The sequence below is a fragment of the Dermacentor silvarum genome, chromosome 9 (assembly GCF_013339745.2).
Source record: "Dermacentor silvarum isolate Dsil-2018 chromosome 9, BIME_Dsil_1.4, whole genome shotgun sequence".
In the NCBI taxonomy this organism is placed as follows: Eukaryota; Metazoa; Arthropoda; class Arachnida; order Ixodida; family Ixodidae; genus Dermacentor; species Dermacentor silvarum.
In genome coordinates, this window is record NC_051162.1 from 51,312,706 (window position 1) to 51,336,128 (window position 23,423).

General features: G+C 47.5%; 1 protein-coding gene across 2 annotated transcripts in view; it reads left to right on the forward strand.

Moving 5' to 3' along the window:
- Positions 1–23,423, forward strand: part of LOC119465237 (uncharacterized) — a 53,639-nt gene that overhangs the window by 25,546 nt on the left and 4,670 nt on the right. For both annotated transcript variants that reach the window (XM_037726031.2, XM_037726032.2), the window contains exon 6: positions 12,727–12,931. In XM_037726031.2, the coding sequence (XP_037581959.1) occupies positions 12,727–12,931 (205 nt within the window). The remainder of the gene's footprint in view (positions 1–12,726; positions 12,932–23,423) is intronic.

Here is a 23,423-nt window from a genome sequence, read left to right on the forward strand (position 1 = left end):
TCTTTGGTATATATAAATGATTGCGCTCAAAGTGTGTCAAAACATGCCTCTGAAGTTGAAAGGTTGAAATGCGCAAGCTTCGACCCTCTCAAGCCGTGCACATGAAGTTTGAGCCAATGTTGATCCTGTTCAGCGAAGGTTAGGGCTGGCACCGTTGAGTTCGTGCACCCGCTACCGGCAGACCTGTACTGAAAAGTAAGCAAGTTAGGACGAAGGAAACTGATTTTATAGTTCAGTTCTGGCCGTAGCAATTTGAAATAGATTACTCTTAGCTTCGCTCGACGCGTACACATTAAGCTGCAAGCGGCGACACAGCGCTGTGCCCAACGATTGTGCCAAAATCTGCATGTCACCGTTCCGGTAGGCTGCCGCTTGTATTTGGTACGTAGATGGGTGGGTTTGTACGTGTTGGTATGCTGACACATTTCTTAATTCCTGAGATGTACTGTCTGGGTCAAACGCGGAACAAGAGATGGTACATTTGGTACAGCAGCATAAACAGCCGCTTCGCTCAGTTATGTACGAACAGTGTCAGCGATGGCATCCGCGTTTTTGCGGGAGAACAACACGGCCTTTAAATGAGCGCTTATGTGAGCACAATTTTCTCTAATAATGCTTTATGACACGCGAAAACTAAGTATGACGAAGTTAAAGAAAATTGAGAATCAGTAATAAATTAACAGCCCGATATTTGTAACAGGATCACAGTCGCTGTTGAGTTGCTCAGGCGATCATAGTGACTCGTCTCACGGTGGAACAACGCGGCTCATATGAGCAGGTATGTGTGTTTTATTCGACGTTTTGACATTTTTTTTTTCATATCAGCGATGCACCTTTTCCCCAATTTTGACGCTAACAATGATCTGTGGCCGTAGATGTCGATGTAAACAAGTGCACCGCTTTGCTAAATCAGACACGGAAGGCCGTGTGCTTGGAAACTTCTTATTTATGCAAAATGTCTAAAGAATGTGCAAAAAGAATTGAAAAAAAAAGCGAGGTGCAAGAGAGGAGTCGGCGACAACAAACTGGAATAAGCAGCCGCGCCGGCAGAGGGAACTCAGCGTGCCTTTATTTGCCACACTATAAACAAAACAGCGCACTCACGCCTGCTCACCCTATATATATAGTTGGCGAGTGCTACATGGCTTCCAGGAACGACATGCTGCCCCGCAGAAGCCATTAAAGGGGTTGAGACACCAAATTTTGAGGGTATAAAAGGCCTGCTGTAGGCTTCCTCTGTATGAAAGGACACTCAGCATGAAGTGTTGGACACAGCAAACGTTTAAAATATATTTTAATTCGCTTCCAAAGAGTGCCTAAATGCTCGTTCTCGCGATCGAGACACATCGCTAGCGCGATTAACATCGACATCACTATGTTGGCAGCGTAACGCGTTTTACTGACGTCATACCACATTAGAGTGACGTACAATGAGCGGTGACCCACAGCACGGGGCAAGCCTCGAGAGTCTCGAGTCTAGAGTGCAGTATAAGCTGCATCGGACACAGAGTCGGAGTCGGAGCTGCCGCAGCTAGCGATGGCAACTGTCGGCGTGGGTTTGTTTGCCTGCGCTGGTACAAAACGTGTGTGCGAGAGCAGACGATGCAGCAGTGTGTGCGTCACAGCCTTGTGGGCCCACGTGACCAAGCTTCCTAGCCAGTGACGTCACTGTCCAACTCGTCGCCGAGAAACCGAAAATGGTGCACATAAATAATGCGATATTAAATTATTTACCAAGAATATATAAACCTTCCAGCGGTGTATCATGCTTTCTGGAGCAATAAGAAACGTTTGAAACAAAAAACGCGCATGCCACAAATTTCATGTTTCAACCCCTTTAATAATTATTCGGGATCTACGAAACGCACAACCGATGCGCACTCAACAAGGGCGCAGGTTCGCAAATCAACCGGCAAAAGCCCTGGCACCCTTCCAAAACGTTTCCGGCGGCGTGCGGCACAGGGCAGAACAGGAAAATGAAAAGGGCAGATTGCGTGCGTGCAGCATTGGCTGTGACCGGTCCAAAGCAACAAACCACCCAGAAGGCAGGTCACGTGCTTGGGCGTGTGCAGATTTTGTGGCTGAATCATTTTTGAATCACCTGCCATCTCTGTCACCACGGTGTTTTGGTTTTTATTTTGTTTTTCTCTTTTTTCTTCTCTATCAATACGCGGTTCTATTGTTGCACGCATTTTGGCCGCGTTTGACACGTGCGCACACCGGGAAAAAGAGAGATGGCCAAGGATCATGCGCGTCATTTTTGTACACGCCTGCCGTCTCGGCTTTTTTTCTTCCTGAATCAACACGTGGTGCCGCGCGATTTAGCTAGTTTGGCCGCTTTGACACATGTAGTCATTCAATCGGCTTTATTTGCGACTGTTAGTGATATAAGAACGCAAAGGTTCAGCTAAAATCGACAGAGGCAGCAGATATTTTCCGGCACAGACAAGCAAAAAGTACCCGCCGTGGTTGCTCAGTGGCTGCTGGGCACGAGGTCGCGGGATCGAATCCCGGCCACGGCGGCCGCATTTCGATGGGGGCGAAATGCGAAAACACCCGTGTACTTAGATTTAGGTGCACGTTAAAGAACCCCAGGTGGTCCAAATTTCTTGAGTCCCCCACTACGGCGTGCCTCATAATCAGAACTGGTTTTGGCACGTAAAACCCCATAATTTTTTTTTGACAAGCAAAAAGTATTAATTAACCGAATTAATGGAATGGAGAGGTGTGAATTAAGTGGCTTTAAAATACATTGAAAACGTAGCGGGGTGCCAAAGATTTGAAATTTGTTTGAATTAACCGAAAGTTTGAATTATAGCGAGTCTACTGTATATCGTAGTTTTTGTTCACTCTCGGACTCGCTAGCATTCAGGCAAAGAAGAATATAGGGAATTGAATGAGTAGAAGTGACACAGTGCCGATCCCGAGATTTGACGCATTAAGAAAGCTGTTTGACAAAAACACAGAGGTAAAAAAAAATAGGAAAATATATATTTAAAACTTCAAAACCGGGAAGTAATAATTACACACACAAAAAAAAAACACAAAAATGCTTCCACCAATGCTGACATTAGGCATACATATAGGCTCATAACAGGATCTGGAATGCACCAAGACGAACCTGCTCACGTGTGAGAGAGGCATCGGCACATTGTCTGCAGTCTCCGAAGTAAAACTACGCGAGGACAAAAAGGGCAATGGATTGCTTTGTTTCAAACTGGACACAGTTTCAAACTTATGTTCGCAATGTGACCAACAAAAAAACGGCAGATCAACAATATTTGAAGCAGGCCCACTGGCAGGCCGAGCAGGAGAGTGCTGTGTGACAGTGTCGGCGCACTAGCTGCCATAGCAACAGCCACGTGGAAGGAGTCTCTCAACGTGTTGGCGCACTGAGCCAATAGAAGGGCCGCGTGCATAGTGAGCTTCGTCAGACCGACCGCTGATTGTTTTATGTTCGTGCTTTTCCTATGTGGCCATCGTCAGCGAGGATGCGAAGAACTGAAATGCAGAACTTTGAGCTTTCGAATGAAGATGGCGGCACTCAGGGGCGAGAAAGACGAGATAGCTCCATGAAACTCCGGTCTTTCTGCGCGATTTTGGGCTCCTTTCTTGCTATCTGCGCTGAAAAATTTTTTTTTTTCTTTTTCCCCGGACACTTAGAGTGCATTTTTGGGCAAATCGTTTTGATACAGTGTAGATTAGGCATTATAGATGCCGAAACAAGTACAGTGGAATCTCGATATGATTTTGCATGATACATTTTGGGGATATGTTTTTCTCTTATATGCGATTATGTTCGGATAATACAATTTTATATTTTATTTTCCATTTCGCGTGAAGATCATATCAATGAGACTCCACTGTAGTACCCAAAGATAAATTTTTTTCTTGCATATTTCTGTTTTTAAGACCTGCGTCCCTCCTTAACAGCAAAACTACAAAACCTGTACAGCTTAACAAGAACAGTTTGCAGTACAGCTTGTACTTGCCAACTTTTATTAATTACTGTCAAATGCTCATATCTTCAGAGCCGTTCATGATCGTTGTAGTGGTGCAAATAACTTTTTTTGTGTGTGTGTCTAAGTTAGGGCAAAACCGATGCGAAGTGAACATATGTACAGTCACCGATTTATGTTTCAGAGCCTGATCATTCTGATCTGCCGCAGCAGTGCCATCCATCGCTCCTGCATATAGGTTTGATAAAGCTTTGTGAATATTCCAATTTCTCTTGGGTAGAGATAATATGTGATGTGTTTTTGTTGTCACTGATCTCGGGAGCGTGCGGGTGTTTATAGAGATGGGATTGGAAGACTCATGGCAACACAGCAAGCATATTTTTAATCACACTCAAATTCAAAACTCAAACTAAAACTCAACTACACACTGAACTCAAACACATTGAATAAATAAATGCTAACAAAAATAGAACCTTACATGAAACTATAAACGTGCCCCTCATTTCCTCTACGTTAGCTCTGGGCGCTTCCTATACGAAAGTCTGGCAACTGGCCTACTGTTGTGACGCTACTAGAATGGAACGTTCTGAGTTCGTTGTTCTTGCACCCAACACTTCCTGGCCGGAATCTTGTCAGATCTTTCTCCATGTCGTTGCTCTTGCCGACTGTCGCATAATCGTTGCTGCCTCGCAGTCGGTCCGTCCACTCGCTCGTCTTCGAAGCCTGTTCGACACGGTCGCTGTTGCTGATGTGGCAGGGAAGCTAAACGGGTTAGGCCTCGCGACTTGTTCTTTCGGGGCGTCGCTGGTGCCGTAAGTGCCGGCGACTCGCGGTTCCGTCGACCTGTCCGAGAACATGGCTGGTGCCCCGGTAGCCGCCGCTGACGTGTCACTTGCCTGGTTAGGCTTCGCGACGCGTTCTTCACTCTACGTCGATCTGTGTGGCGGCCCGGTGTCACGGTGATTATTGGTTGATCGGGCTCGGCCGAGGAAGAGGGATTCTTGTGAAGAGACCGGAACCACCGTGAGCATCAGCAGCTGGTCCCAGGAGCTTCGCCCGGACGTCTCCAAGGTCTACAGCTACGCCTGGGCCTTGCCAGCGTCACGAGCTTCGTGGCCGGGCTCTCCGCTCTCCCGTCGTCAGAGCATAGCTGACGAAGCAACCTTCCAGCCCAAGAGCCACGTCGATAATACTGCTTCGATGCTTCTGCCTCGCGGATTACACCTCAGTTCGCGTACCTCGAGCGCTCGCGCGGTTTCGAACGCTCCGCGATCTTCGTCGTCTTCTTTTCTCGCCGCAGGCGACCTCTTACATGCGACATAATACTGCCAGTGATTATAGAGCAGAGTGGTTGTTCGGTGTCTGTACAGAACAGTTGTAAATTCTTTAAAAATATTCGACTGGTGTAATGAAACAATCTGTGTTTTTTCACCGAATTTCAGTATTTTGTGTTTTTGACCGTAGTATTTTTTACACTTTGACCCTTTAGCGCTGAAGATCTTTCATAAAAGAATGCATGAACAATTTTTTTGCTTTACTTTTTTTTCTGATGAACATTTTAGTTAAAGATGTCACTGGTTTATCTCTTTTGTTCAATGGAAACAGTACTTTTCAGCCATTTTATTTTCTTCAGAGTACATACCGTAGTATTTACTCGATTCGCCCTCACTTGTTATGCACACCCATTTTCCGTGACCCAAAAAAAAAGTCCTTTGCAGTACTGAGCACCTCATGATTTCATACAGAAATAGAACTTTCTATCATTTGGAAAAACAGATTTACTCCCAATGCACTGAAGTTGCCATGAATAAAAAAGTTGCAGTTTCGCCTGAACGGCAAAGTAAGGATACTTTTATCAGCTGTATAAAATTTCAAACATTCGCTTACTAAATTAAGCATGGTGTCACGAGGCACACGCAAACGTGAGCACATCTCATTCGATGACCGCGGAGACTCGCTGTCAGAACGCTGAAGTGAGGAAGCGCGGCAGCAGCAGCTGGCAGATTAACTTTCCTGTTGCTTCTTGCTTCAATGTGAACTATAAGCAGCAACAAGACAGCGCGGGGCAGACTCTGCCCCTGTTGCAGGTCAGTTTCAAGATAGGGCCAAGGCTATCGTATCGCCGAAGTGGGTTGTCGCAGAATACGTCCTGCTTCAGTCCACTGAAATGCTTCCTTGTTGCTTTGCTGGTGTAAATCATCTGTTTGCACCAGTCCCGCGTACATGCCAAAACTTCAATTGAAGAGGCATCCGCGACTGTCTAGGCCAGTCCTTGGTGCAGTCTTCATGACAAGGTCACACTCACCATCGGTTGCTTGAGCCATGCGTGAGCTGTCGAGCTGTGTTGAGAAGAGGCCTGGCAGAGAGTGGACGAGCTCTTGCACATACAGTTCCACCTGGTTGGCCTGCAGTGACGAAGGAGCATCCACAGGTGCCCGACAAAGTGTGTCCACTGTAGCCAAGAGTGTGCCGGGTACGCAGAGTACCTCGAACTGGTAGCTCGTGAGCTTCAGACAGAAGCGCTGAATTTGTGGGGGTAAAAGGTCGATCCCCATGTTACCGTTGCTCAGGAGAGCTGCGAGAGGCTGATGGTCGGACTCCAGGGTGAAGCCAGACCACGTACATACTGGTCGAACCTTTGCACAGCCGACCTGGCTTCCAATGCTTCCTTTTCAGTTTGGCTATACCTTGTTTTCGCTGGTGTGAGTGATCTTGAAGCGAAAGCAACTGCTCGACGTTCTCCCGATGGCTGCTCTTGTAGAAGTGCAGCTTCCCCACCAAAGGACCTGTCGTCTGCATAAACCGTCATCTTGTACAGGGTGTTGTACCTTGCAACGCACTGCTCAGAGTGGAGCAGTTGTTTCAGCTTCACAAAAGCAGACTGCTAGGCGGGGCCCTCAAGTCCACTCAGAGTTTTTCAGCAGCAGCACTCAAACGGGAGCAGTGACGTCGGAGACATTTGGCTGGAAACGTCCCACATGATTCACCAGTGCAAGTAGACGACAAGGCTTGATGGTTGCTACTTTGTCTGGGTCTGGTGAAATGCCCTGAGCCCTCATAATGTCTGTAGAAACTTGACGCTGCTGGTGCCGAAGGAACATTTGTCAAGGTTGAGCGTGATGCCTGCCTTGGAGAGTCGACCAAGGACCTGCTGGAGGCACTGGTCATGCTCTTAAGTCTTGCCGAAGACGCGGATGTCGCCAGTCATATTGACCGGCCTGGCCTTCAAGTATTCGGCACTTTCGTTTGTGGAAATACTCAGGCACCGATGTAATGCTGAGTGGCAGCCGCAAGAAGCAGTAGCAACCAAACGGTGTTATAAATTTTGTGAACAGTTGAGAATCCAGAGACATAGCATGGCTTGATGAAAGCATCGTGCTTTGAAAAAAACTTGGCATCTCCAAGCAAGCCCAGGCATTGTGCCACAGTTGGCAGCCTGTGGCGTTTGCGAAGAACAGCTTTGTTATGCTGAGAAAGGTCAACGCAGATCTTGTAATCACCCGGGCCTTTTGGGACAGCTACCAACCAGTCTGGCACGCCACTCATTCGGAGTGTTGACACAACAGATCACCCACTCTGCTTTCGTCTTGTCCAGTTTGTTGTTTTGTGCCTAAGCTTTGCGCGACCGAGTGCAAACTTGCCTGATTCTTTTTTTGTCATGTCAGCCGGCAGACTGTTTTGAAATGCATAAAAAACGCTTGCACATGTCGTCGCCGACTTCCTCTGCAGCCATAGCACACCTCAAAACGTGAAGCACATGTAGAGTTTCAGCTGCCTGTGGTGGCTTCTTGTCATTCTTGTCAGTGTTGCCTTCTTCCTCGCTGTAACTCGCAGCGTCACATCTGGCCTTATGCGCAATGTCCTTGACCATGTGCACACCACAAATGGCAAGGCTCTCATCCACGGTGAGAAAATCGTCTAGAGCACTCGACATGAAGATGGTTCCAGTCCTTAATTGGCGGTTCCTCCGGTTCTGGGTATATTGGTTTGAGATATTAAAAAAAAAATGCACTTCCTGACAGGGTTGACTTTGGTGACCAGTGTGACCTGGTCCCAAGCCTTGGCAATGAAGTGCAACATCCAGAGGGTTTATTTTTAAGTTGCTGCCCTTCTGACTACAGTACAAGTTCATTAATAAAAAATTTTGGATAATTTGAAGTAGCTGCTGCGGTCTGTCCAACAGTGTATGAAAAGCAATATGTAACGCATCCTGCTAATTCACACTGAAATCCGCACTGCCACCAATAATTCGAACGCCACGCCATCGTGGATGGGGAGAGTGCTAGTGCGCTCGAGTACATTGGCTAAGCTGGTGTTGCAGCACGGGCCACTCAGCTTTGCTCTTTCCATCTTAGGCGACTATTCCTGCAGTGAGTGGCGGCGGTGGCATGCGCTCTAAAGCGCGTTCATGCTGCTTCGCCAACGGTCGCAAACGGCCGTTCAAAGCGGCGTGCAGGTGGGGGATCATTCTGCGCATGCTCCGAAGATAGCAGCCGACGGTGCGCGTGCCGGAAGTATAGACGGCATTTCGGCTGGCGCAGCGCAAGCGGCGTAGCATGACTGGCCGCAAGCGACACTTGTCCGAGCGCCATCAGCTGCTCTCTTCGGAGCATGCGCAGAATGATCCCCAGCTCGCGTGCTGCTTTGAACGGCTGTCTGCGAGCGTCAGCGAAGTGGTGTGGACACCTGTTTTTCTTCGCACAATGCATTGTGAGTCGGTGCAGTCGGCGCGAAGAACACGCAGATGGAGTAAGAGCCATCTCGATGCTGGTAACATCGGACCGCGTTGGTAGTGTCCGGGTAACGTTGGCTGCGCGAGTGCACCGAACTATAGACAATCCGCCTTTTTCATTTTCCTGTGCTGCCCTCTGCTGCACGCCGCTGGAAACGTTTTGGAAGGGTGCCGGGGCTTTCGCTGGTTTATTTTTGAACCTGCGCCCGTGTTGAGTGTGCATCGGTTCTGCGTTTCGTGGATCTCGAATAGTTATTAATGGCTTCTGCGGTGCAGCATATCGTTCCTGGAAGCCATGTAGCACTCACCAACTATATATATAGGCTGAGTAGGCCTGAGTGCGCTGTTTTGTTTATAGTACGACCGAGAAAGATTACGCTGAGTTCCCTATGCCGTCGCAGCTGATTTGGAGTTTGTTGTGGCTGACTCCTGCACTTGGCACCTTGCTTTTTCTTATTCTTCTTGCAAATTCCTTAGACAGTTCGCATAAATAAACAGTTTTCGAGCACGCAGTCTTCCGCGTCGGATTTAGCAAAGCAGTGCACTTGATTTATTACATCTACAGCCACAGATCGTTGTTAGCGTCAAAAATTGGGGAAAAGGTGCATCACTGATATGAAAAAATGTCAAAACGTCGAATAAAACAAGCATACCTGCTCATATGAGCCGTGTTGTTCCACCGTGAGACGAGTCGGTATGAGTGGCTGAGCCACTTAAACAACTGCAACGTTATTACAAATATTGGGCTGTTTATTACTGATTCTCGCTTTTCTTTAACTTTATTATACTTAGTTTGCCCGTGTCATAAAGCATCATTTGAGAAAACTGTGCTCACATAAGCGCTCATTTAAAGGCCTTGTTCTCCGGTAAAAACGCGGATGCCATCGCTGACACCTTTGGTATATAACTGAGCGAGGCGGCTGTTTATACTTATTATTCGGTGTACCGAATGTACCGTCTCTTGTTTCACTTTGGCGCAAAGATAAACAGTGCATCTCAGGAATCAAGAAATGTGTCAGCATACAAACACGTACAAACTCACCCATATACATTGCGAATACGACCGGCAGCCTACGGGTACGGTGATGTACAGATGTTGGCACAGCCGTTGGGTACAGCGCTGTGTCGCTGCTTACAGCTTATTGTGTACGCGCCGTGCGAAATCAACAGTAGTTTATTCCAAATCGCTAAGGTCAGAACTGAACTATTAAAGCAGTTTCCTTCGTCCTAACTTGCTTACTTTTCAGTACAGGTCTGCCGGTAGCACGGGCACGAACTCGACCGCGCCAGGCCTAACCTTCGCTGAACAGGTTCAACATTGGTATAAACTTCATGTGCACAGCTTGAGAGGGTCGAAGCTCCCGCATTTCAACTTCGTAGGCATGTTTTGACGCACTTTGAGCGCAATTATTTATATATACCAACGAAGGCGTTGCGACTATTGCGTTATCGGTTCGACGGCCTATCGCCCAGGGTTCGGTCAACCGATAGTCAGCACGGTAATTTTATCGGTGCCGTCGACAAGAAAGCTCGTCGCAGTAACAAAGCCAGTTCTACGCTACGCACGTTTTCGGTACTGCACCGACGGCGAGCGGTACACGACCCGAGTTGGCAGTAGCGCGCGTCCGAGCGCTTTTTTTTTTTTTCGGCGGTCGTTTCCCCGAGATGGGGCGGCATGGCCGCGCGCGCGACCCTTCCAAAACGTTTCGCGACTAATCCGCCAGGGCAGGGTGCATGCGCCGTCAGGCCATGAAAAAGGCGGATTATAGCTAATTTATAATTCTCCCTTTCGTACTGAAACTTTTCTCGGTAGTCGTTCAAAACGGTTGGACGGGTGATGCTTCAAGCAGAAGTTCAATTGGTGTGCTTTTTGCCGGTTCCACTTGCAGCAGTTTTGCACCTTGGCATGCCATTTGAAAATAGTTTGCTTCAAGACGTGCAAAGAACTTGCATTGTTTAGAGTTCCCTTATTCTCCTAGCTCTTTGTATAGCGAGGGCCTCAAATTTGGCAGCCTTGATGATATGAGGTAGCATACAAATGTTTTTTGGGCAGCTGCCTGGCTCCTAAGCTAACGCTCTCTTAGGACTTATCTAGCACACATGTACAAATGCCCAGGAAATTGGGCGGTAGGATGGCACTGTCATGGCTCGATAAACAAAGCACTGCACGTGCAGCGGTGGAACTCCTGCGCCAAACACAGCAAATTGACCGAAATTGCACCACGCTGTGCCAGAACGGCTTCGGCATGTATGCTCTGGCAGTGGCCGCGAACAGCGAGCAGATTCGTTCTCCGAAAAAGAGTGACATTCCGCAGACCGCGCGACGGCGTCTCCTGCACAGTTTCTTTTCATTTTCGCACTGATAACACTGGACTTCTCGGCTCTTCTGGCAAGTGGCCAGTGCATGCGCAGCCACTCTGGGCTGTTGTCACTGCTGTCTGAACGGCCAGGGCGGCTGTATTTTGAATGTACCAGAACTCGGTTGAGTGGTGCTGAAGTGCAAAATAACGAAAAGCAGGCTGAGAGCTGAGGGCACTGCGAGCGAACTAGATACATATTAGGGAGGCACACGCTGCAGCAGGTTCAGCGAGCAGGTGTCTCTGTCCCCGGGGCCAGTATACCGTAAAAATATTCTAATCTGCCCTTATGTCTACATAGGTGAGGCCTGAGCCATTTTGACATATTGCGAAGGGCTAATGGCGGATTTGGAATAAAAAGTCTTTGCCCGAAAGATGAATCATCGATTGCGATAGCAAATTAGTAGACAGCTATATGAAGTAAGGATAGTAGTTTTATCGGCTGTGAAAACTTGGAAACATTCGCTTACTAAATAAACAAGCATGGTGTCACGTATGCACAAGAAGACATCAACAGATCTCACTTGATGGCCGCAGAAACTCGCTGTCTAAACGCTGGAGTGAGGAAGCGCGGCAGCAGCAGCAGCGAGCGAACGGACCTTCGTGCTGTCTCTCGCTTCAGTGCGAACTTAGCAGTAACAATACAGCGTTGAGCACTCACTCTGTCCCCATCGCAGATCACTTTCAAGATAGGGCCCGCTCTGCCGCGCCATAAGCAGCCATTGCCGGAAAACGCCCGAAAACAGCGCGCTTCCTCCCCGCTTTCCTCCCTTGCGTGCGTGAGATTGAGCCGCTGACCCTCGCACATTTTCACTCGCACATACAGCATATGGCGCGCTACGACAATGTTATCATCCCTGGGCTTTACATGGAACATCATGGCGACGACGACGGCAGAAATGCGCCTAGTGTTCATATAATTGCTATCGCAATACAGATTGGAATAGTTTTATGCTATACCAGCCTTGGTTGACTGTGGCTCTCTGGGTCTGCAGTGACATATGGTGACTCAGAAATTATGTTAGCGCATCGATTGGACCGCATAACTTGAACATTTTCCGCCATCATCATGAGTGTCGGCGTGGGAATACATAGTTCGATTGTAGTTCCACAGATTTTTTTCGGCTTTACAGGAAAACATGTGTCGTGCCGCCGCTCGACCCACTCTTCCATATTCTAGTACGCTATAGCTACAAAGCCTGCTTCTACTACGCACTTTGTGTTGGTTTATTCTGTTTCATCGTGGTTTCGAAGTGCACTGCCATATTCCATTATTCCACCAAAATTCAGATTGGCCTGCTCCAAACTGTTCCAAAATGAAATTTACTGTGCTCCAAAATGTACTTTTGTCTGCGTCAAACTGCTCCAAAACCCAATTTCACAAAGTGACTTGGGGCAGTCCCAGCCCTGCATGTGTAATGCAGATGTGGGTTCGGCTCTCTCCTGCAGCAGGTTATCTTCTCATATACTTTCATTTTGCTTTACCTTATTTCTAATATTCAATTAAGTAGCAGTTAATTCACCCTACACATTCGCTTGCTTATGGTTTTTTTTTTTTTTTCAAATGGTAGCGACTAACAGAGAAGCCACACCCCTTGGATGCCCTTAACTCCTCTTGCCAAGTGTCCCAGTTTGAATTGATGTTCATGTTGCGAATTTGTGTTGCTTCCCCCTTCAGGTGGATATCGGTGGCGGTGTCTTGGTGAAGGAAAAGCAACTGGGCAGGCTTTTCAATTCCCACAGCATCAATGCGACCAAATTTGGCCGCGGCCTCCTCCGCACAGTCTTCACCCCCGACGAGCTAGAGGGAAAGTGCCTCATGAGAAGGGGCAGGAATGGAACCAGAACTCCACTGGACCCGATCCGAGTGAAGGCTGTCATAGGTAAGGGTGATGGCATAACTAGGACTGCCAGGTTTACGTGACTCTTCCTGCTACAGTAAAACCTTGCTAATGTGTACCCGCCTAAAAAGTAATTCCGGTTTAAATATAGCTGCGATGAATCCCCCGTCTTGTCGCCATAGGACCTAATGTATTGGCTGACTGCTTAAGCCGTAATCACTTAAGGCATGCCAAATGGTTAGTGTGTAGTATTTCATTTTTTAGCACATGCAAGAGTGCAGTCGGCTGAAATGTTGTGCATGCAAGACCATAGGTAGCGAAAGTGTGGAGCACGGACCTTTTCCGGACTGCAGTCGTCACCGACAGTGATCTCAAAACATGGTAGCCCTGACGTGTTTCCTGCTCCAATAGCTTCTAGCACTTCCACGTCGACTTCGTCATGGATTGGCTACGTGGATTATGGCCCTTCCGTATCCGACACGGCTAGTGCGTTGACCGCCTTGCTTTCAACCATACTAGCTTTCGAGGCATGTCTTCAGTGTGCTTCAAGGCGATGCAGTACAGCTATTGGCGTATGGTGGCAGTGGCCTCCAATCTCGGAAGCTACGGCGGTGGTGCTCTCATTTTTGTGCAGTTAGTTCTCCGTGCGGCACCTCATGCACTACACGCTATTGGGCAATTTGAACCAAAGGCCACTCTACTATTGGCACTGAGCAGCTGTTGTGCGCTGCCACCAGCCACTGCGGCGAAGTTTGGAAACGTGTGACGCGTAGCAGACAAGGCGACAGGTCATGGCATTGGCCGTGCTACTCTGCTGCGGCTTTCAAGGCCTCGTAAACTGGAGAACATTCTTTAGGACTGCTAACTTGGGGAAAGAGGGGCATTTATATCAGGCAGGGCATGCCTACCATTTTCCTGAGCGGCAGGAAAACACCATCATCATTATTGGAAAGTATTCGACAGACGAAGCTCGCTGTGTCTAGTTATGATGCAGTCCTGGAAGTACAGTAAAAGCTTGTTAATTCAAAATTTTGGATAATTCAAAGTAGCCGCCGCGGTCCGTCAGACAATGTATTAAAACAGTACGTAACGCATCCCACTAATTCACACTGAAATCTGCACTGCCACTGATAATTCGAACTCCGTGCCATCGTGGATGGGGAGAGTGCTAGTGCGTCGGAGCACATTGGCCATGCCGGTGTTGTCGCGCGGGTCGCGCAGCTTTGCGATGGCGTGCACTCTAAAATGCGCCCACGCTGCTTCACTGACAGTCGCAGACAGCCTTTCAAAGCGGAGCGCGGGTTGGGATTGTTATGCACGTGCTCTGAAGAGAGCAGCCTACGGACAGCATTTCAGCAGGCACATGTCCGCGACCGTCGGCGAAGCGGCTTGGGCACCTTTTTAAGTACATAAGCATTTCTTTGCTTACCCAGTGAAAAAATTGTCCGTCTGTCCGTTCATCGCATAAAACGATCGCGTTCAAGATATAGCCCACAGCGGCGAGCGACTTTATCTTCGTGCCGCCTAGCGCTTAAACGTAAACGAAATGGCGAAAACACTGTGTGCAGAGTTATCAGCAGTGGGCATTCCCTTTCCACTTCGCAGATCACTTTCAAGATACGCTCCGCACGGCCGTGCCAGAGTACGTTTGATCGGTCTTCGCCACCGCCAGAGTCCTTTGATCACTGTTCATAATGGTTTGACATGGATGGACAAGAGGTTAAAGAGCCATAACGGCTTATGATTATCGGAACGTCATCAGCACACATGGCGCCACCACCTGCAGTACTTTTCCTGTGTTATCAATGCATTTTGTGCCTCCATCACACCAGTTTTTGTCGCCGCAGCGCTGTCATTTGTACTGGCCGGATCAAGTGTCATAACACTGATAAAGACACAGGGCTGCGTGGAGATGACCAAGTGGCTCAATGCTTACGCATACTTAGACAACTCCCGGAGGAGCTTCTGCTTGAATTTTTTTCTTCGCGTAATGCATTGTTGGTCGGCACATTCGGTGTGCAGAACACGCGGATGGGGCAAAAGCCATCTCGACTTCGGGCACGTTGGACCGCGTAGGCCGTGTCCGATTATGTTGGCTGCGCCAGTGCGTCGAACTATAGACGTTCTCGGCAATGTGACGTAGCGTATGCACGCGCGTTCGCGTTACGTTGGACTACATACGCGCCTGAACCGAGCTATTCTTTCTCTGACTTTCATTAGTTAAAATTTTGTAACTTCAAATTTCCATAGCATCCCCGTGGGGTTCGAATTAAGGAGTTTTTACTGTACCATCATCATCATCAGCCTATATTTATGTCCACTTCATGACGAAGGCCTCTCCCTGCGATCTCCAATTACACCTGTCTTGCGCTAGCTGATTCCAACTTGTGCATGCGAATTTGCTAACTTCATCACTCCACCTAGTTTTCTGCCGTCCTCAACGCGCTTCCCTTCTCTTGGTGTCCATTCTGTAACTCTAATGGACCACCGGTTATCCATCGTACGCATTACATGGCCTGCCCAGCTCCATTTTTTCCACTTAATGTCAACTAGAATATCGGCTATCCCCATTTGTTCTGATCCACACCGCTGTCTTCCTGTCTTTTAACGTTAGACCTAACATTTTTCGTTTCATCGCTCTTTGTGCGGTCCTTAACTTGTTCTCGAGCTTCTTTGTTAACCTCCAAGTTTCTGCCCCATATGTTAGCACCGGTAGAATGCACTTTTCTTTTCAACGACAGTGGTAAGCTCCCAGGCAGGATTTGGCAATGCCTGCCGTATGCACTCGAAACCAATTTTATTATTCTGTAAATTTTCTTCTCATGATGAGGGTCTCCTGTGAGTAATTGACCTAGATAAACGTACTCCTTTACAGACTCTAGAGGCTGACTGGCGATCCTGAATTCTTGTTCCCTTGCCAGGCTATTCAACATTATCTTTGTCTTCTGCATATTAATCTTCAACCCCACTCTTACACTTTCTCGGTTAAGGCCCTCAATCATTTGCTGTAATTCGTCCCAATTGTTGTTGAATAGGACAATGTCATCTGCAAACCGAAGCTTGCTGAGATATTCGCCGTTGATTCTCACTCCTAAGCCTTCCCAGTCTAAAAGCTTGAATACTTCTATGCATTGGAGGGATTGTGTCTCCTTGCCTGGACCCCTTTCTAGATAGGTAACTTTCTACTTTTCTTGTGGAGAACAAAGGTTGCTGTGCAATCCTTGTAGATATTTGCCAATATATTCACGTATGCATCCTGTACTCCTTGGTTACGTAATGCCTCTATGACTGCTGGTATATCTACTGAATCAAATGCTTTTTCCTAATCTATGAAAGCCATATATAGAGGTTGATTGTACTCCGCAGATTTCTCTATTACCCGGTTGATGACATGGATATGATCCATTGTAGAATATCCCTTCCTGAAGCCAGCTTGTTCTCTTGGTTGGCTGAAGTCAAGTGTTGCCCTGATTCTATTTGAAATTACCTTGGTGAATATTTTATACAATACTGAGAGCAAGCTAATGGGTCTATAATTCTTCAATTTTTGTTTCCCTTCTTGTGGATGAGTATAATATTGGCGTTCTTCCAGCTTTCTGGTACACTTGAAGTCGTAAGGTATTGCGTATAAAGGGCCGCAAGCTTTTCGAGTATATCTCCTCCATCCTTGATTAAATCGACTGTTATTCCATCTTCTCCAGCAACTCTTCCCCTGGTCACGTCTTTCAGGGCCCTTCTAACTTTATCGCTAGATATAGAAGGGGCCTCTGTATCCTGTTCACGACTACTTCGAATGAAAGTAGCTTGGCTGCTCTGGGAACTGTACAGGTCAGCATAAAATTCTTCCACTGCTTTTACTATGTCATCGAAATTGCTGATATTACCCTGCTTATCATTTAGAGCATATATTTTGCCTTGTTATATGCCTAGTTTTCTTCTCACTGATTTCATGCTGCGTCCATTTTTTACTGCTTCCTCGATCTTTTACGTGTTATAATTTCGGAAGATCCCTTACTTTCTTCTTGTTGCTCAGATTCGACAGTTCAGCGAATTCTATCTGATCTCTTGAGTTGGACATTTTCATGTGTTGTCGTTTCTTTATTAGGTCCTTTGTTTCTTGGGAGAGCTTACCTACTGGTTGCCTTGGTGCTTTACCTCCCACTTCAATTGCTGCTTCTGAGATCAACATGTCGTTATCTTCCTTTTCTAAAGCTGCATATTTGTTTGCGAGCATCAGCCTGAATTGGTCTGCTTTTACCCTTGCTGCGTCTAGGTTGGCCTGTTTCTTCTTGACTAATTTTATTCTTTCTCTCTTCAAATTGAGAGAAATCCTAGACCTCACTAACCTATGGCCACTGCAATTTACCTTACCTAACACTTCTACATCCTGCACTATGCTTGGTTTGGCAGAGAGTATGAAATCTATTTCGTTCCTTGTTTCTCCATTAGGGCTTTTCCAGGTCCACTTCCTGTTGCTGTGCTTCCTGAAGAAGGTATTCATTATTTGGAGCCTATTCCTTTCCGCGAATTCTACCACCATCTCTCCTCTAGTGTTCCGCTTTGCCTCTCTCCTCTAGTGTTCCGCTCTGCGACACGCTTGGCATGCGTGTCGAGCGGCGAAGTCCTTCTTGGAAGGCCTCGAATTGTGAACACGAAGTGTTCTTACCTCCTTTGCGATGGTTATGTCAGCGATACAGCGGTTAGTCGTTCTAGTTGCTGATCACTCATATTTCTTAACATAGCATTCGTGATGCCATCCTCGCCTGGGGCTGAGCTACGTTGTAAGGCCAGAGTGGCGGCATGTACTTCTTGTTTCATTACGGGTGCATTAAGGTTAGGATTTCCCATTCCTTTGTACGCTCTCTTATCGATGCTATCACCTTTTGTTTCGATGTACCTGTCTGCCAGGGTTTGGATCAGTGATGCATCATCCCCTTTAAATTCTGCTACCAATGTGCGTAATGCTCTATTAGTGACCGTTCTTGTATTGCATGGGTCAAGCATGCTCCGAAAAATTGCCCATGTCTTGGTTGTTGAGAGCGTTCCTCGTAACGAGTCACAAAATTGTATCCAGTTGTTTGTCACCATAGTTGCCCAAATGTAACACAACCGCGATTGCAGCGCGAGAGTCGACTTTCGAGTCCATGAAAGAGAAATGGTTCAAGGAATCAATTCGGAAACGAGTACTCTTTGCTTATCGTCATCTGAGGAGACGGAGCTTTCCTTGGGCAGTTTTCTGAGGTGATCACTTTCTGAGGTAGTTTCACTTTCGCGGAATTTCACGTGACTCTGCACTGACAACATTCCTGACAAATATTTCTGGCGCCGTGACAAGAGTGCTTTTGGCCATATACTTCTAGGGGTTTGCTGCCACCCACCGTGACTGCTTAGTGGCTATGGTGTTGGGCTGCTAAGCACGAGGTCGCGGGATCGATGGGGGCGAAATGTGAAAACACCCGTGTACTTAGATTTAGGTGCACGATAAAGAACCCCAGGTGGTCCAAATTTCCGGAGTCCCCCACTACGGCGTGCCTCATAATCAGATAGTGGTTTTGGCATGTAAAACCCAATAATTTAACTTTAATTAGGGGTTTGGTGCCGTAACTAGCCGAGTCTTGCGACAGCGGAAGTATCTCGGAAAGTGATCGCCTGAGGATGACGTACCAGACAACTACGAGGTTCTGAGCCCTGTTCTGAGCCCTGCCGACCAGCCTTGCATTCCGTGGATGTGGGACATGGCTTTCACTATCAGCTTTCGAAATTAATTTACTTATTTCTTCATGAAGTTAGATTAAAATTCACAGAGGTAGTGGTAATGCTTCTGTGATGTTATCATAGAAATTTCTGTTATTTTTTAATGTCTCTATTCAAAAATTTTTTTGGGGTGCTTGTCCCAAGCCTGAATAGGTTACAAAATGTCATAGAAGACTCGTTCGAAGCACTGTGTGCTCCAAAATGAGTGGTTGAGGGTTTGACATTCTTACTTTTTTATTTATGACATTAGTTTTCTTTAGTTCTTTTTTTATGAGGTCACTTGCAATAGCAGTGCTCCCACTTCTGTGCCAAATGCGCCAGATCGCACCATACGAGGTTTCCTGCGCCATCGTGATAAAAATACATGATTTTGCGCCGAAGTGTGCCAAAATTAGCGATTGTGCGTTACGTGTGTGGCCGAAGTGGCCCGCAGACGAGCATAGGGGGCATGACTAATGCGGCATCATAAATCGAACTTCACGTTATCTATACGTCAGCGACTGATAATTGGGGCTTGATGGGGACCGCATGAAAGTCCAAATAATTGGGAGTCAGAAATATCCAAATTCACCAGAAAACTGAATTTATTTCGCCAGTGGCTAAAACAGTACCTTATGCTCGGTTGACCACTTTCGTGGATATGTTCACTTTCGCGGGATTTCGCATCACTAGCGTCAGCGTCTACGAGCTGCAGAAAATCCGGCGTCAGTGTCGGTGGCGGAGAAAAATCCCGAACCACCCTGACCGCGCAGAGTGGCGCAAGGTGTTAGTGAACAAAAATTTAATTTCTCACAGTAAAATCCGTCAGAAAAATGGTAAAGTTCGACTTAACCACAACCTACAGACATGGTGGCATTGGAGTGTAATGTGAATGTACGAGAAAACATAATTTTGTTACGAGGAAACTCGCATTCAAACCCCTTTTCCAGCATTTCTATCATACCAACAGCAGTGTGCTCGGGTAGTTTACTTGCGAAAATTCTATCTAGATGGCGCTTGCATCCTCGGCAGGTTAAGTTGGGACTTAGCCTGCCTAATGCGTTTTGGACACGCACGCGCGTCGGGGCAATAGCAAACAATAAAACAATAAAAAATGTCCTACGGCCTTCACATTTTAATATAAGACTACTTATATCGCCCCTGGAAAACTGTCTTCCCAGCAATGCATTTCTGTTTAACAGTGAAGCTGACTTTAAGGGTATCTGTGTAAGCTTGGTCTTTGTAAGCTGCCTGTCCCACGTGTGTTGCAGTGAAGCCCACTGAAAGAAAAATGCGATGCGAACGGTGCCTGATAACGCAATTGCGTTCCACTCTTAAAGGCAAAGCTGAAGCGTCCTCTAATTTTTTGCTATTTCCGCTCAACTCGGATGTCAAATTAGCACGCAGTCGTGCAGGCGGAGGCCGAATTTAAAGAATGGTGTACCTTAAAGTGTCCGAAATTTTGGTCGTACTTGTACTTTAAATTTATGTGCCAGTGATGGTGCCTCAATGTACTCCGAATCATCGAGCTTGTTTGAATTGCTGGTGTCAAAATAATCGGTCGACGCCAGTTGTGAATCGGCCAGTGTTGCTGAACAGAGGCTTCAACTTGACGAGAAAGAACAGACCGTGGAAAAGTACCTGGTGTCGTCTGAAGCAATGACTGAGCATTACGAGGGGCTCATCAAGGCTGGGCTGGCTCAGAAGAGCATTGATGACATAAAGTCTGGCCAGGTGTTTCTGACTGATGCTAGAGCCTTGCTGAAAACATAGTGTCAACTGTCAATGAAAAAAACATACAATGTAAAAGCCAACAACTGAGCAGCTTCACTTAACTTGAAATAAACTAATTACAGCACACTGTGTGAACAGGTTTGTTGTATTCATTTAAATTAAAGGGAACCATGTATTCAGAGGCAGAGCAACATTGTTTTACAGCAAGCAAATACATTTTGGAATAACGCTTGTCAGTTTGAAGTGTTTGAAATAGCTTATCTGTATCTGGATGCTCGAAACTGCTCCAAAATGAAGATTTTGCTGCTCCAAAAATTGCTCCAAATCTTAGTTCGTCAGTGGTATCACTGCAATAGGCATCAAGACTGTGAACAACTAGTTGAATCAATAATTCAGAAAATGTCTCAGTGGAAAAGCAAGAATGTCATGCCCTGTTATGCACTTTAAGGGGGGAGACGGGTCTTTGGGACCGGAAAATGGTGAAAAAGTCAATTTTTTTATATGGCATTTTAGCGTTCTGCGAGCATTTTTCCATCTGTCTGCCAATTTTCACACGCCAGAAATCGGTAATTTATTCGTAATAACATTTCAAACAGCACGCGCGAGCTCGACTCGCGCGGAATCCAACGCCAAAACGGCAGTTTTCTTTCAACGCAGAGCTGCCGTTTCGCGAACACCGTAGACGCCATCTTGGTCTCGTTTGAAAGAGCATTTCTTCGTTTTGAAATTCCCGCTGTCGCCACTTCGTTTCACTCATTGGTTGTTTAAAAAAAAGCCAACAAAAAAAAGCAACATGCGCAATGCTATTGGCTACTGGGCGCACGTGAGGTCACGGAGCCATCTCATTGGCTGAGCGTGACCCGCGTCGTCTGCTTGGCGCGTCGCAACGCAAAAAAAACGTGACAGTTGGGCCGCCATTTTGCCAGCGCTTCGATCTGCGCGCTTACGACCAAAGCTCTCGCAATGCCTGGTTCAGCGCGAAAGTTCCATTCGCGGAATAAGTTTGGCAAGAAAAGGAAGAAGTCTTTGGCCAACAACTTCAAGGCTCGTCTACCACCGGGAAGCGTCGACGAAGAATGTGATGGGTCGCCAGCCGCCGCCGCCGCCGATGTAAGCTTGTCGGGCGTCTGCGATGCTCCGACAGATAACAGCCGCGTCTGCGACGAAGGAAAGAAGCCGCTGCCGCGTCGATCAACGGAACGCGCGGATGAAGATCGGGGCTCCGTGTCACCCACCCCAGCCGCCGACAAAGAGCGATTCGCCGAGTCGCCCGAGGCCGCTGACGGAGAATTAGGCCTCGCTGGCCAGCCGGCCTGCGGAGTTACGACAAACAGCGGCCGCGTGCGCCGCGATACTTTGATGCTGACGTCGTCAGATATGCAGGCAAGGCAGACAAAAGCCGATACAAAACTGCGGGAACTTGCTTCAACCGCCGCGACGAAAAGAAAATTTGATTTTTTTTGATGACAGCAACGACGCACCGGCCAGCGCTGCTCCGACTCAACAGAGCGACAAGGAGAGTTTCTTCATTGCCGATATTCAGTGTTTGAGTGGACTGCTCGGCGTTCTAAAATGCAAATTTTGCGGCGGCGGCAACGTCAGCTTGTACAAACGCGAGAGAGAGTATGGCCTTGCCGTGAAAGTGTGTGTCAGCTGTGCAAACTGTGGGGACATCGCAGAAGGATGGAGTTCTTCGCGGGTGGACGGCGATCAGAAAGTGAATCCGTTTGCCGTGAACATCCTCGCCGCTCGAGCGATGCAGTCTACTGGCAATCGTCAAGCAGCAATGAATGACATTTTTTCTACTATGAACATTTCCCATCGCGGTCTCCATAAAAAAACGTGGCAGGGATATGTCAAACAAAAGTTGACTCCTGCAGCAACTCGCGCAGCCGAAAAAGTCACCAGCGAGTGCGCGACGTCAGTTCGGCAACTTTATAAAGAACTGGACATTCAAAACGCCAACAACATTGCCGTTTCATTTGACGGCTCGTGGATGACACGCGGGCACTCGTCTCACATAGGTGTGGGCGCGGTGATTGAACTCCTCACTGGGCTAGTGCTCAACTATGTTGTGTTGAGCAACTTCTGTGCCGGGTGCGAACGAGGGCCGAAAGAAAACGATCCAGCATATCAGACTTGGCGGGACAGCCACATGTGCCAGAAAAACACTGCAAAGAAAGCTGGCGAAATGGAGGTGGAAGCAGCTGTTCTCCTTTTTAACAGGTCTCTGAGAAAAAACGGCCTCAGATACACGACCATTCTTTCAGATGGTGACAGCCGCGCTTTCCATGCTTTGCAAGAAACAGATGTATATGGCTTCATCAAAATCCAAAAAGAGGATTGTGTGAACCATGTACAGAAGCGCATGGGCACTGCCTTATGCAATTTGATTGCAAGGCACAAGGGAGGCAGCTCTGAAACCCTCGGAGGAAGGGGAAGGCTTACTGGCGACCTCATAACAAAGTTGAGCTCGTATTATGGCTGGGCCCTCAAATCGCACAAGGGAGATGTTGAGGCCATGCAAAGGGCTGTAATGGCGACATATCACCATGTAACTTCAAATGACAATGTGTCAAATCACAGCCTATGCCCGGCAGGCCCAGATTCTTGGTGCCGCCAAAATGCAGCAGCAGCAAAGGGGGAACCCGCTCCCAGGCACCATTACAATTTGCCACCCCATGTGTCTAAAGCTCTGCTACCGATTTATGAGCGCCTGTCGGAAAGAAAGCTTTTAGAAAGGTGCCAACGGGGTAAAACCCAAAACAATAACGAAAGCCTTCATTCCCTTATCTGGGCACTGGCACCCAAGGAACACCATGCTTCACTGTTTACGGTTGAAGCTGCAGTTGCCGAGGCAGTGATGAAGTTCAACTGTGGCAATTTGAGAACCTCGTCGGGCATCCTGGAGGAGCTGAGTCTGAACCCCAGCCTCCCAAGCACCAGACGGATGAACGAGAAAGACAGGCACCGAGCGGCTGAGTCTACACGCAAGCATGCAAGCACCGAGCGTGTCCAGCAGGCACTAAAGAAGCGCCACTACAACGCTAAGCAGCAGTCAGACTAT